This window comes from Phocoena sinus, chromosome 1, assembly GCF_008692025.1.
Source record: "Phocoena sinus isolate mPhoSin1 chromosome 1, mPhoSin1.pri, whole genome shotgun sequence".
NCBI classification, from domain to species: domain Eukaryota; kingdom Metazoa; phylum Chordata; class Mammalia; order Artiodactyla; family Phocoenidae; genus Phocoena; species Phocoena sinus.
The window spans coordinates 149,984,926-149,997,918 of NC_045763.1; the positions used below are offsets into that span (position 1 = coordinate 149,984,926).

Below are 12,993 nucleotides of genomic sequence, written 5' to 3' on the forward strand. Positions count from 1 at the left end.
GAAGGTGGGCCCCATTAGAAGCGTACTCCGATTTGAGATAAAACACACTGGAAATAAATGCATTATCACAAATGAAACTTCTCCATAATGACATTTTATTTTATTTAATTTTATTTATTTTTTGTTTTTTGCGGTACGCGGGCTTCTCACTGTTGTGGCCTCTCCCGTTGCGGAGCACAGGCTCCGGACACTCAGGCTGAACGGCCATGGCTCACAGGCCCAGCCGCTCGGCGGCACGTGGGATCTTCCCGGACCGGGGCACGAACCCGCGCCCCCTGCACCGGCAGGCGGACTCTCAACCACTGTGCCACCAGGGAAGCCCACATTTTATTTTTTTAATAGATCTGAAGGTCCAATGCTCAAAATGCAGTTTTAAGAAAGCTTTAAATTAAAATACACTTTTCCCTCTCTCATTTAAATAAACATTTCTAGAGAAAAATGGTGTCCCCATATATTTGACAAATTATTTGACAAACAGAACATAATTTATATGTACACACATATTTCAATCTTACATATAAATAAATTAGAAAAACTAATTTTGAAGTGGAAACTATACTATGAAAGTCAATTTATTTTGGTAAGCATAATAATCCTTGGTTGAAAACACTTCTTTGAGGGTTTTAAAAATATGTACTATAGCCACCCCCTTGCTTCTAAGCAAGTGCTAGATTCTCAAAAATTATGTGGAAAAGGGTACAGCAAAACTTCAACTCTATTATTTACCTCAGAATTCCTGAATTCTCCTCAAATTTATCTTCCTAAAGTGCCTCACCAGAGACTACAAAGGGAAGGACCACTTACATGGCCTTACAAACATGTCCTTAGGGAGTAAAACAATATTTACTCCGGTTCACTCTTGATTCTTTATTCATATATTTCTAAGGCAACGTTTCTTTGGCCCAGTTTGTGCTACTAACTATAAAAGTGTGGAACAAAACATGTAAAAATGTAATTGGAGTTAGAGAGACAGTCCCTCCTCTTTGGCCGCTGGCTTATTTGAAGGAGGCCCTGCCTGGTGTGAGGACAGAGAAGAGGGCTGGGATCTGTCCCACCTGAGCGTCAAGAGCTACCTGAGCTCTTTCTTCTTTCCATCCCTTTGCATGACCTACAGCAAATCTACAAAGTTAAGTTTGCTTTTCTGAAATATGGGGCTTCATTTTTACTCTGCCCTTTACAGATGAGGTGAGACTCAGATTCTAATGCAACTTGAGGTTATCTGATGAATTTATTCCCTACAAAACTGCCTACATTCAGATGACATGTTTAAAGTAAGACATCTCTTTATTCAGGTGGGGAGAGAAAAACAGAATTTAGAATGGATTCTAATTCTCTTAAAGAGTGGAATTCTTTTGAAGAAAACTACAAGTCCACAGTGTTCACTTTGTCCTGAGCTGGCATTCCTGCTATGGGTGTTAGAAGCCCTCTAACTTTGTACAGAAGCATGCAACTGATGCTGAATTCTTCTTGATTTCTTAGACTGGTTTATTGTTATTAAAAGGGGTGAAGAACAAATGCCAGAAATAAACTTTATAGCATCTTTAAATCACCAAGAGGTTACAAATTTTTTAAAATAGTATTTTAACCTATGAACTGTAAGAGTATTTTCCGGTAATATTCTTAGTTAAGGAAATCAAACTTTTATAATAAACAATATATAATGCATATTTTGGGATTGTTGAAGAATGAATTTTAAGAGTTGGCAATCATCTTTGAACAGAAAAGATTTCAAAATCACTTTCTTTACAAATGAAATGTAATGTCATTTTGAATTATAGTTCTCTGAGTTTGGAGATTTTATAGAAAAAATATTTCCCCACCTTAACACTAGTCGCGATACTGTGTTAACTTGTCCTATAAATACAAGCGTTATTTAAGGAAAAACAAGCAAGATATTCAAACACAAATTCATACACATTTCAAAGAAGCATTAAATGATGGTGACTGTACTTCAGCCACATTAAAATGTTAGCACTATAGCTTAACAGTTCCATTCCTGACAGTGTAAGAAACTAGCAAATAATTTTTATAGATTTTTTTTCAGTACTGAAATATAACTGACATATAACACTGCATAAGTTTAAGGTGTACAGCATGATTTGATCATGTATATATTGCAAAATGATTACACGATAAATTTAGTTAACATCCATCACTTCATGTACCTACAAAAAAATTTTTTTCTTCCATGTGATTAGAAGTTTTAAGATCGGGAGGGAGACGCAGGAGGGAAGACACATGGGGGCATGTGTGTATGTATAGCTGATTCACTTTGTTGTAAGGCAGAAGCTGACACACCATTGTAAAGCAATTATACCCCAATAAAGATGTTAAAAAAAAAAAAAAAAGAAGTTTTAAGATCCACTTTCTCATTAGCAACTTGCCAAAATACAATACAGTGTTACTAACTGTAGTCACTATGCTGTACATTACATCCCAGTACGTTTTTATCTTATAATTGGAAGTTTATATTTTCTGACTGCCTTTACTCAACTGCCACCCCCAGCCCACCACCTCTGATAAAGGTAAATCTGATTTCTTTTTCTATAAGCTTGTTTTATTGGATTCCACATATAAGTGAGATCACACAGTACTTGCCTTTCTTCATATGACTTATTCACCCAGCATAATGCCCTCAAGGTCCATCTGTATTGTCTCAAATGGTAGGATTTCCTTCATTTTCATAGCTGAATGATACATGGGTTTGTGGAAACCATTTAGTTCATCTACTCTGCTGGAGTGGTCGCCTTATCCTGGTATGCGCTGTATGTAGCAATACCTTCTTTCCTACGAAGCAAGGTTAGAAAATAGGGTCAGAGATGAACATAATTAAGTACATAAATCAAGTTCCAGAAGCCCATTTAGAACATGGACAATTAAAAAAAAAACCTATATACTAGTAAGAGTCACTGAACTAGGAATTAAATGATTCTTTTAAAATAATTCCAATGTTCAACCAGTCTCACTCTAGAAACCCTTCTTCTATTGCTGTATTATAGTTTTGATTCCCTCCATGACAAGAAATAGAGCAGTTGCATATACTTAGTAAATATTCCCTTATCTTAATTTAGAGCTAATGGGGAAGACTACAGAGAAACACACATTTTCCTAATATTGCAATTTAAAATCTAACTCTGAGATGAAACCTTTAAACAGCTAATGATTCCAGCAGCGTTCAAGATCAGTGAGGAATGCCTCATTTACCCCTCACAGTCAAGGAAAATCACGTGTTCTGGTTGGAGAGTCTCCTAAGTAACTAAAACTCATATAACACTTTTTTTTTGGTAACAACAGACATCTTTCTAAACTCTGTTATTTAAGTCCAGTGTTTTCCAAAGAAATATAATGCAAGTCACACAAGGTAATTTTGAATTTTCTAGAAGCCACATCAAAAAAAGGATAAGCAGGAAAATTAGTTTTAACATATTTTACTTAACCCAATATCCATGGATTGTACATTTCTTCGCACTAAGTCTTTGAATCTGGTGTGTAGTGCGCACTGAAGCTCACCTTAAGTAGGATGAGCCACTTCTGACGTCCTCGGCAGCCACTCAGGGCTACTGACTCTGGAGCTGGAAAACGCAGTTCCAGTCCCTGCTTAGGAAACTGACTACAATAGACAGACTACAACCAAATGGGGACCAGTTGGTTATTTACAGTACGCCTGCCCCAGCTAACACTTCGGGGTACCTACCCCATGTAGGAGCTAACGGTGTTAATTCTGGAGACGTTCATATTTCTCTTGGTGGGGGAGGCATCACGACGAACAAGCACAATACCTGTTATAAAGCAGTTCCCGCAGGACTATTCTGGAGAGTGATTCAATACTTAGGCCTATCCTGAATCCTCTAAGACCACTATATTTTACTATTTTGTGAGGTCAATACTTTTTCTTTTTCTGTAGTAGTGAAATGCTTTTCTTTAAGTAGAATTTTAAATAGAAATCCAATATATGAGAAGGATAAATAAGCATTAATATAAAATTTTTCTTTTTTTTTTTTCAGCAACACCCCTCAGGTTTCGGGATCTTGGTTACCCGACGAGGGACTGAACCCATGCCCCTTGCAATGGAAGCACGGAGTCCTAACTACTGGACCACCAGGGAAGTCCCTGCATTAATATAAACTTAAAGAAACATTAATTTGAAATAACAACAAAGCTATCTGAAGATTAAAATGTGAAAGTGAATTACTGTACTAACTACAGTTATGTGATATTACCTTCAGCATTCATTAAGTTAACTTCAAGTGTTTACAGACAACTTGAAGCTCATGGCCCATCTGAAAACTACTTTCCTGGTTGGCTTTAGCCTCAAAGGAATCCTAAGAGAACCAAGCAGATACATAGGGCTGGGTAGGCCCACAGTGCCATTCTAGTTGGTATGTTTGTCTTCCCCTTTGCCCTGTGATCAAAGTCACCACTTTGCTTTTACTAAGAAATTGCCCTTCTTATTGGCCATTGTAGAATCTGCTCCCAAACTCATGACTGTAACCTAGGGTAGCGCCTCACAATATAAGTGGTGGGAAACATAACTCCTCTTTTCCTGGCCGTGCAGACACACATTCTGGCACAAAAGGAGGAACTTCCAATTCATTTCATTCAGAGACAGAAGGTAGAGGGGGTTAAATGGCTTAAAGCAATGCATTTCATAATTTTCCAAAATCTGAGGGTTTTTTGTTGGTGGTGGTTTCTCTTTTATATGTTAAAAATATCCTGGCCAAGGGAAACAGATAAATGCCTTTAAAGAATTAATATTTACAAGTGGAAATTGAATATCTTTACAAAATTAAGTGAAATGTATTTTGGTTTCTGTCGAAAAACCAAAATGAACTTAAAATGAACACATTCTGTGATTATTTCCCACTGGGCTAAAAAATTCCCCCAGCTTTGGATTCATAGCTGCTAGAAGGTAGAGGAGCTAGACAGTCTGATCAAAGGACGTGGGGGACGTTACTCTGTTGGCGCCTGTTATCAAAGCAAGAGCCTGTCAATGCACATTATTTTACATTAAAACAGGGAAGGTAGGAGAAAACATCAATAATCTAGCAAAGGGAACAGGAATCCAGGTGTCCTCTTGGATGTCTACTGCCCACTTATCTTAGTTCAGTTTATCAATATCTAAATATTCATTGAATATTTTTCAGAAGAAAGGACATCTCTGAAAAGAAACGCAACAGAAAGCAGATACCTTTTAATGATAAAAGCAAACCTTTCTCTCATCTTTTCTCAGAGAGAAATAAAATTTACTTGTCTGTGGCTTTCACCAGTTAGGTATGTGCTGAACAAAGGAAGGGAACAGGGATGAATAAAATAGTGACGTCAAACCAAAAGGAAGCAAGAGTGGCATAAAAATGGGATAAAATCAATGATGGAGGAGAAGGGAAGTAAAGCTGACAATTAGGTTCATAAATTATGGCTCTCCTGATTCTCATTAGGAACTTGAAACAGGAATTTGGTACAAGAAGCTACTTTACCTTTGAAGTCTTACAGGTCATCCAGCAGATATACAGATTCTAAATTTGTGTGCAATCTGTCTACCTCTGAAACCTCTTAGCCTGAAGTGAATAATGTAAACTCTCTTTCACAGAATAAGATTGTATGAGGAGAAATGGCCCTGGTCTCTAGCACCTTAGATTTTGAGGCAATACACAGAGCATGTATTAATTCCATGTAATACTGTCTCAGAAATCGATTTTATGACATACATTTTCAGATGGATCTTTTGCATCGAGGACAGTTTCTTCCTGTGGCACAATTGTTTTCACCTGAGGGAAGATCCCTGTAAAACTTATTATGACTTCTCATTTTTCTAGGATGGATCTAAATTTTATAAATATGCTCTCTCAACTGTTACAACATCTTTGTTATTTACTAGTTTTTGTCTAAAATTTTTTAAAGCCTTTGTTCAATGCTCAAGAATTTGAGAACCAGGTAGAAAAATGTTCAAGTTAATTTGACCATTCAAGTTTTTACCCATGTCATTATACTCCCCGCCAACTGAACTGGATTCACCATTTATATTATATCCAAAAAAGCTTCAGTAATATTAATTTAAGCAGACAGCTTAAAAATTACAGTTACTGGATCAGTCATTATTAATATAACATTAAAATATTTTAAAACTACAACAAATAATAAATATCCTTAATGGAAAAAAGAAAAAGTACTCAGTCACTGTTACTAAAATACATAAATTATTGCAATAATTCTAATGAACTTAAAAAACTCTCACTTATCCAGTGATGATTTAACCCGAGTAGAGAAAATCATGCATTTATGAAAAAAATATTCACAACAAATAATTGAAAACATTAATGTAAACAAAAGGTATCTGTTTTTTGGAACCACACAATCAGAACATGCAAGACAGGACTCAAGCAATAGCAAAGGAGAGGGCAAGGGCTGTGGATTCCAAGGCTGGAAAGTTTGGTGGAAGAGTTAGTTAAGAAAGGAGACTGAAAGGGAAAAGGAAGGAGGGTGTAGATGGAGCCTATCAGACCAACTGGGATCCTATTCTATTCTTAGTTGAGAGCTAAGAAACAGGAAACTATAACAGAGTACTTTAACCCTGTGGCCATATTTCATCAAAATTTAATCGTCTTAAAAATGACTACTTATACTATTTTCATGCTTTGGTATAAATATTGTAGCAGGGTAATTGTGTTCCCAAAATATCATAAATACAAGTTTATAGCAAATCCATTTTGTATCAAGTTTTAACAGCAAATTTGTGTTTTTTTGTTTTTGTTTTGGCCACGCCACGAAGCTTGCAGGTTCTTAGTTCCCCATCCAGGGATTGAACTCCAGCCCACGGCAGTGAAAGTGCTGAGTCCTATCCACTGGACTGCCAGGGAACTCCCATAAACAGCAATTCTGGATTATTGTGCCTGGTATCCTGCTTCCAGAGTTATCCCTAGGAATGGAGAAGCAACTGCCTACACTTTACAGTCTTGTAAAGTAGTTTCTAAAGCAACAAAAGCAAATGGGGTGGGGGGAAATACGGACATTAAGCAATGCAAAGGATATAATAAAAATATTTACCTTTTTAAAGGAAAGGCAAACTAAAGCTAGGTATCACTTCACATTCTTTTAAAAAAGCATACACATAAATGAGGAGTCTTTAAAAAATCCAATAATCTTAAACAGGTAAAACATTTCCCAATAAGTTTGATGGTGTTTCTTCAAGTTAAAGAGCACAGGCACATCAGTAATGGTCTACACCCTGGTTTCTCAAAGTGTAGTCCAGGCCCAGCAGCATCATCACTTGGGAACACATTAGAAATGGGATCTCAGATCTCTAATGCTACTGAAACTTTAACCTGGGGGATACGATGCTCAGATAATTGTTTGGCTTTCATTAACTGATAGCTAGAGAGAGTTTTTGGTTGATACTTGTTAGGGAACCTTATTTTGGTGTAGTGATGTTTTAAACAAAGAAGGGGAGTGAGGAGCAGAAAGCTATTTTGTTTTGCTTTCTTGAGAGGTTATTTCTAGATAAACCTTTTAGACTTGTCAAATATTTCACTGATAGTACTTCCTTCTCAGATTGCTGTGTACATGTAATTTTTAAAATATACTGCTGATAGAGAAATCAAATATGTATACTATGTGTTCTACAAATGTAAGATTTAAGACTCAAATGAAGGCACTGTGGATATTTTTAAAACCAAGAATTTTTTATAACCAAGAAATATAAAAAAAGTTTTAGCTCTTTATGAGTGACGAATGTACTTTTATTATGTAGTCCAAACCCAGTGATTAATATAAAAGGAATATATATCATAAAGCCATGAATACCAATTATTGTTAATTATTAGTTTGATTTCAAAGCTATTTAAAGAAGCAATAGGGGGGAAAAAATTCACTAAAAGTCAGAAATATCAAAGCACCTAATCTTGGTCTATGCTCCAGTTTTATTCTAAGTCTTTCATTAGATTTTAAATTATTTCATTAAAATTTAAGATGATGTTTAAAAATTCTATTCACCTTAGAAGATATGTATTTGTACCTTTTTTTTCAATTTTAAGTCCCCCCCATTTCATTTTTATAGATAAAAAGACAGAGTTCATGAAGTGCCTTATAAATCTTACCCTCTCAGCAACTTTTAGTTTAACCCCATCAGTTTTACTGCAACCTAGTAAATTAAGAGAACATAAGAGGGAAATCAAATAGTGTTGCTTTAAATTCCCCAGTTTAACTTGTATGAATAACAAATCTAAAAGAAAGCAAAGTGGGTATCTGAATGAGCCATCTAAGAAGCAGTAGCTTCTTACTGCTACCTAAGTTATACAGACAACTGAAAACTTTCACCATAAAAATTACAGTGACTACAGCTGTCAAAGTCTCCACAGTGAACCATTTTATAATATTTAATCTTGGCCATTAGTCCAATCTAGGAAGTTGGGTACACCTAGGATAGAGAAAGCCCCAAAATGGTCCATGATTTACTACAGCACTTAAACCTCAAATCCCACAGAAATTTTTCTTACATCATAATTAGCTGAAGCAACGTGCACAGATTACTCTTGTTGCAATGATATTGAAAGCAGCTGAAAACATTTTTAGTAAAGAAATGTAATTCAGACAACACACTCATGCAAGTGCATTTTTGAAAAAACAACATGCAATACAGACTACAAACAAAACCTGCACAAAACTATGTCAACTGTGAGAAGGACCAATAAATTAAAAAACATGCTTCAATTTACCTTTTCTTCTTTTTGTGAAAACAGAAGCGGATGCTGCAGACAACTACTACAACACCAAAAACTACAAGAAATCAGGAAACAAATGATATGTAACTGTGAAAAATCATTGCCAAGATTCAAAATCTAGCAGAAGAAATAAATGATGGTCAGATTTCCATGGCCAGAAAATGTTATCTTATTTAAGCACATATACATTTACGTTCCATCTGGACTCTTCAGTATCAATCCAATTCTTTGCATTAAACAGTACAGAGTAAGTCAGAGAAGAGTCCTTGATTTATTGAGAAAATTACTCAAAGCATATTTGGGATGCAAACTCATATGAGTAATGATCTTGAAACAACTTGTATTATTTAGGGTTTGTTAGTTACTGGACATGTAGAATACAAAGGAATAGACAATAATACAAGGTAGTGTATTATATAAAAGGTCAGGTTTTTCCTGTTTTACTTAATTTCAAGCTATAAAGCCACAGAAATTGAAAAATCTTTTAAAAAACTATTGCACTTTTCAGAGTAATGTCTTGATTTAGTTGGTATCAAAGTTTGGGATACGTACGTGCACCAATGACAATTCCAACAATGATTCCTGCACCTGAGAAAAAATGAAAACAGTTTGGGAGATAATTAAGTACCTAGGGGTTTCCAGGTAGCAGCTACATTTTAATGTGATCAGATCATCTATAACTACAAAGAAAAAATTATCAATCTAGTTTTAGCATGATTGCTAGTGCTTTCAGGTTATTTTGATCACGGAACCCTTCTAATCACATTCCAGGGTTAGGACACACCTTGTGAAACTCCTAACAGGAACCTCACTTTTCATTGTTGCATGCTGTAGCTACCACACCAGGTTGTTTAGTAAAGGTAACTAGGACAATTAGAATTTACTAGTTTAGAGGAAAATCATTTTAGAAATGTAGCAGCCCACTATAGTTTGTTTAGTTCAACATTCAGTCTTTTGTTACTTATGATTTTGTTGGAAATTTAACATATATTTTTTTCCCTAAGTGGGTCTGTAGAATAAGTCATAGAGTGCTATTAATCTATCATATAGATATTATTTGCAGAGTCTTCACAAACAATACATCATTGTATCATCACAGCTCCTATTCCACTTTCCCCCCAGATTAAGACATAGTCCTACAAGGAGATTTGATCTAAGAATGTAAAGGGAACACCAGGGAACATGGATACAAACTATGCACAGAAACGTAAACATGCATTTTTGACTATCCAGAGAGCAATAAATAATACTACCAAATCTTAATTCTTAGAAATGTTTGTCAGTACCTCTGCTTCTTAACTGCCATTACTTTTGTTATCTATAACTCATAGCATAAAATGTCATGTTCAGCTCTGCTCTTTTTATTTCATAAATATTATCAAGTGTAAGCATCTTGAGATGGCACTGGATTCACTTGACACCGTGGCAAGTTTTCAGAGGGAAAACATAACAAGCCTAAAGTACATTTTATAAATAGATTAACTTTACTAGTCTAAAGTAAAGTAATAGCTATTTTTCTTCATTTCCTTATCAGTAAATCTTTATATTTCATTTAACTGTCACAACTATACTTCATCAAGTTCTTTAACACATATGTGTGAACTATGTGAGCCAACATTAAGTGTGCTACCCCAGCTTGATATAGAAAAACTAACCCAACTAGTAGTACTTAAAGGCTTGTATATACAAGGTACCAGTAGAAAGAAAATTTATCTAAAAATTGCCATTACAAAGTAACACTATCACATGGAAAACAAGCTATGTTTTATATATATTAAACTACATGTAACCATATTATTTAAGAAAGTAAACTTATCATGCTAGGAAGCCTAAATTGGGGAACCTCTTAAAAACTGTATTACCCACATGTGCCTATACATAGTACCACTTATATTTGTCATGGTATCTTCACCTTTAAAATTACTTAAAATGTACAATTACACATTGAACAATTATCACCAATTTGTGACATGTTGTCTCTTTTCTAACTACAGATAACGGTAATACTTCCATGTTGAAAACTAGGGCCTCATGATGCAGGGTTATTAACAACCAAAATAATACCTAAACTCTCAGCATCTTTAGGTGGTGGTTCATCACTGGGACTGGGATATCCTAGAAAAAAGGGGAAAAAATGGAAGTAAATAAAAGAAGAAGAAAAAACAATAAAGCTTAAAGTCCTCTAAATTCATAGGTTTTGATTTTTTGACTTTGTACAAAAACCCTTATAATTTTATTTTCCTTATATAAACTATATTAATGTTTCTCATTAAAATTAGTATCAAAATATTATAAATTTATATTCAGTATCAAAGCATTCTTCTTCCTGTCCAGTAACATTTCCTGGGACAATATTCTGTGGTACAGCAAACAAATTTATCATTAGTGTATTGTCAGAATTATCCTATGGATTCAATGTGATTATACTTAAAACTAAAATTAAGAAAACAATCCCATTTACAATCAAATCAAAAAGAACAAAATACCAAGAAATAAGTAGGTAAAAGACCTATATTCAGAAAACTATAAGACACTGATGAAAGAAATTTAAGACAACACAGATGGAAAGATATACTGTGCTTGGATTGGAAGAATTAATATTGTTAAAATGACCATACACCTCAAGGTAATCTACAGATCCAATGCAATCCCTATCAAAATACTAGAAAAAAAAATTCTAAAATTTGTATGGAAACAAAAAGACCCCGAATAGCCAAAACAATCTTAAGAAAGAATAACAAAGCTAGAGGTATCACACATCCTGACTTAAAACTATGCTACAAAGCTAAAATAATCAAAACAGTATGGTCCTAGCACAAAAACAGACACATAGAACAATGGAACAGAAGAGAGAGCACAGAAGTAAACCCACAGCTATATGGAAAATTATCTACAACAAAGGAGATAAGAAAACATAATGGGGAAGAGACAGCCTCTTCAATAAATGGTGTTGGGAAAATTGTACAGCAACATGAAAAAGAATCAAAATGAACTACTTGCTCATAAAATATACAAAAATAATCTCGGATTAAAGACTTAAATGTAAGACCTGAAAACATAAAACTTGTAGAAGAAAACAGCAGATACCTTTTTTTTACTTTAGCCTTAGCAGTATTTTTTTGGATGTCTCCTCAGGCAAGGGAAACGAAAGTAAAAAACCAAATGGGACTACATCAAGCTAAAAAACTTTTGCACAGCAAAGAAAACTATCAACAAAATGAAAAGACCACCTATGAATAGAAGAAGATATTTGCAAACAATATATCTGACAAGGGGTTAATATCCAAAATATACAAAGAACACATACAACTCAACAACAAAACTAAACAAAGAACCCAATTTAAAATTAGGTAGAAGACCTGAATAGACATTTTTCCAAAGAAGTCATACAAATTGCCAACAGGCACATGAAAGATGCTCAACATCACTACTCATCAGGAAGTACAAATCAAAAGCACAATGATATATCACCTCACACCTGTCAGAATGGCTATCATCAAAAACACAACAAATAACAAATACTGGTAGGGACGTAGAGAAAAGGGAGCCTCTGTGTACTGTTAGTGGGAATGTAAATTGGTGCGGCCACTATTGAATACAGTATGGAGATTCCTCAAAAACTTAAAAATGGAACTACCATACAAACCAAACAAACACTGGGTATTTACCCTAAGAAAATGAAAACACTTATTTGAAAAGTATATGCACCCCTATGTTCACTGGAACATTATTTACAATAGCCAAGATATGGAAGCAAACTAAGTGCCCATCCATAGATGAATGTTACTTTGTTAAAGTTTCCTTCTATTACAAATTGGATCCTAAATTGGTTTTAAGCCCTCCTGTACACACGCACTACATCTTCTTTATCCATATATATACACACACACACACACACACACACACGCATTCACACATACAATGGAATAAAAAAAGAATGAAATCTTGCCAATTGCGACAACATGGATAGACCTAGAGGGTATTATAATAAGTGAAGCAAGTCAGACAGAGAAAGACAAATACTATATGATTTCACTCATACGTGGAATCTAACAAAACAAGTAAACATAACTAAACAGAAACAGAGTCATACATAGAACAAACAGGTGGCTGCCAGGAGGAGAGGATTCGAGGTATGGGGAGGAGAGAAATAGATGAGGGAGATTAGGAAGTAAAAACTTTCAGTTACTAAATAAATGAGTCATGGGTATGAAATGTAAGGTATGGGGAATATAGTCAATAGTTATGTAATATCTTTGTATGGTGACAGATGGTAACT

The 12,993-nt window shown here is 34.8% G+C and overlaps 2 protein-coding genes across 9 annotated transcripts in view; one reads left to right on the forward strand and one right to left on the reverse strand.

Annotated features, from left to right (window-relative positions):
- The window catches only part of LOC116760690, a 73,321-nt gene extending 65,237 nt beyond the window's left edge, over nt 1-8,084 (forward strand). The window contains exon 6 of the transcript XR_004351803.1: nt 4,005-8,084. The gene's annotated coding sequence lies outside the window, so the exon portion shown is untranslated. The remainder of the gene's footprint in view (nt 1-4,004) is intronic.
- LOC116760669 (membrane cofactor protein-like) overlaps nt 338-12,993 on the reverse strand; it is a 62,352-nt gene continuing 49,696 nt past the window's right edge. For 5 of the 8 annotated variants that reach the window (XM_032645901.1, XM_032645891.1, XM_032645929.1 and 2 more), the window contains 4 exons: nt 10,779-10,829; nt 9,267-9,302; nt 8,709-8,769; nt 338-2,787 (listed from right to left, as the gene is read on the reverse strand). In XM_032645901.1, coding sequence (XP_032501792.1) covers nt 2,727-2,787; nt 8,709-8,769; nt 9,267-9,302; nt 10,779-10,829 — 209 coding nt within the window. In that variant the 3' untranslated portion in view covers nt 338-2,726. Of the gene's footprint in view, nt 2,788-8,090; nt 8,135-8,708; nt 8,770-9,266; nt 9,303-10,778; nt 10,830-12,993 lie in introns of all 8 variants that reach the window. The other 3 variants (XM_032645939.1, XM_032645919.1, XM_032645954.1) reach the window with 1 other exon arrangement.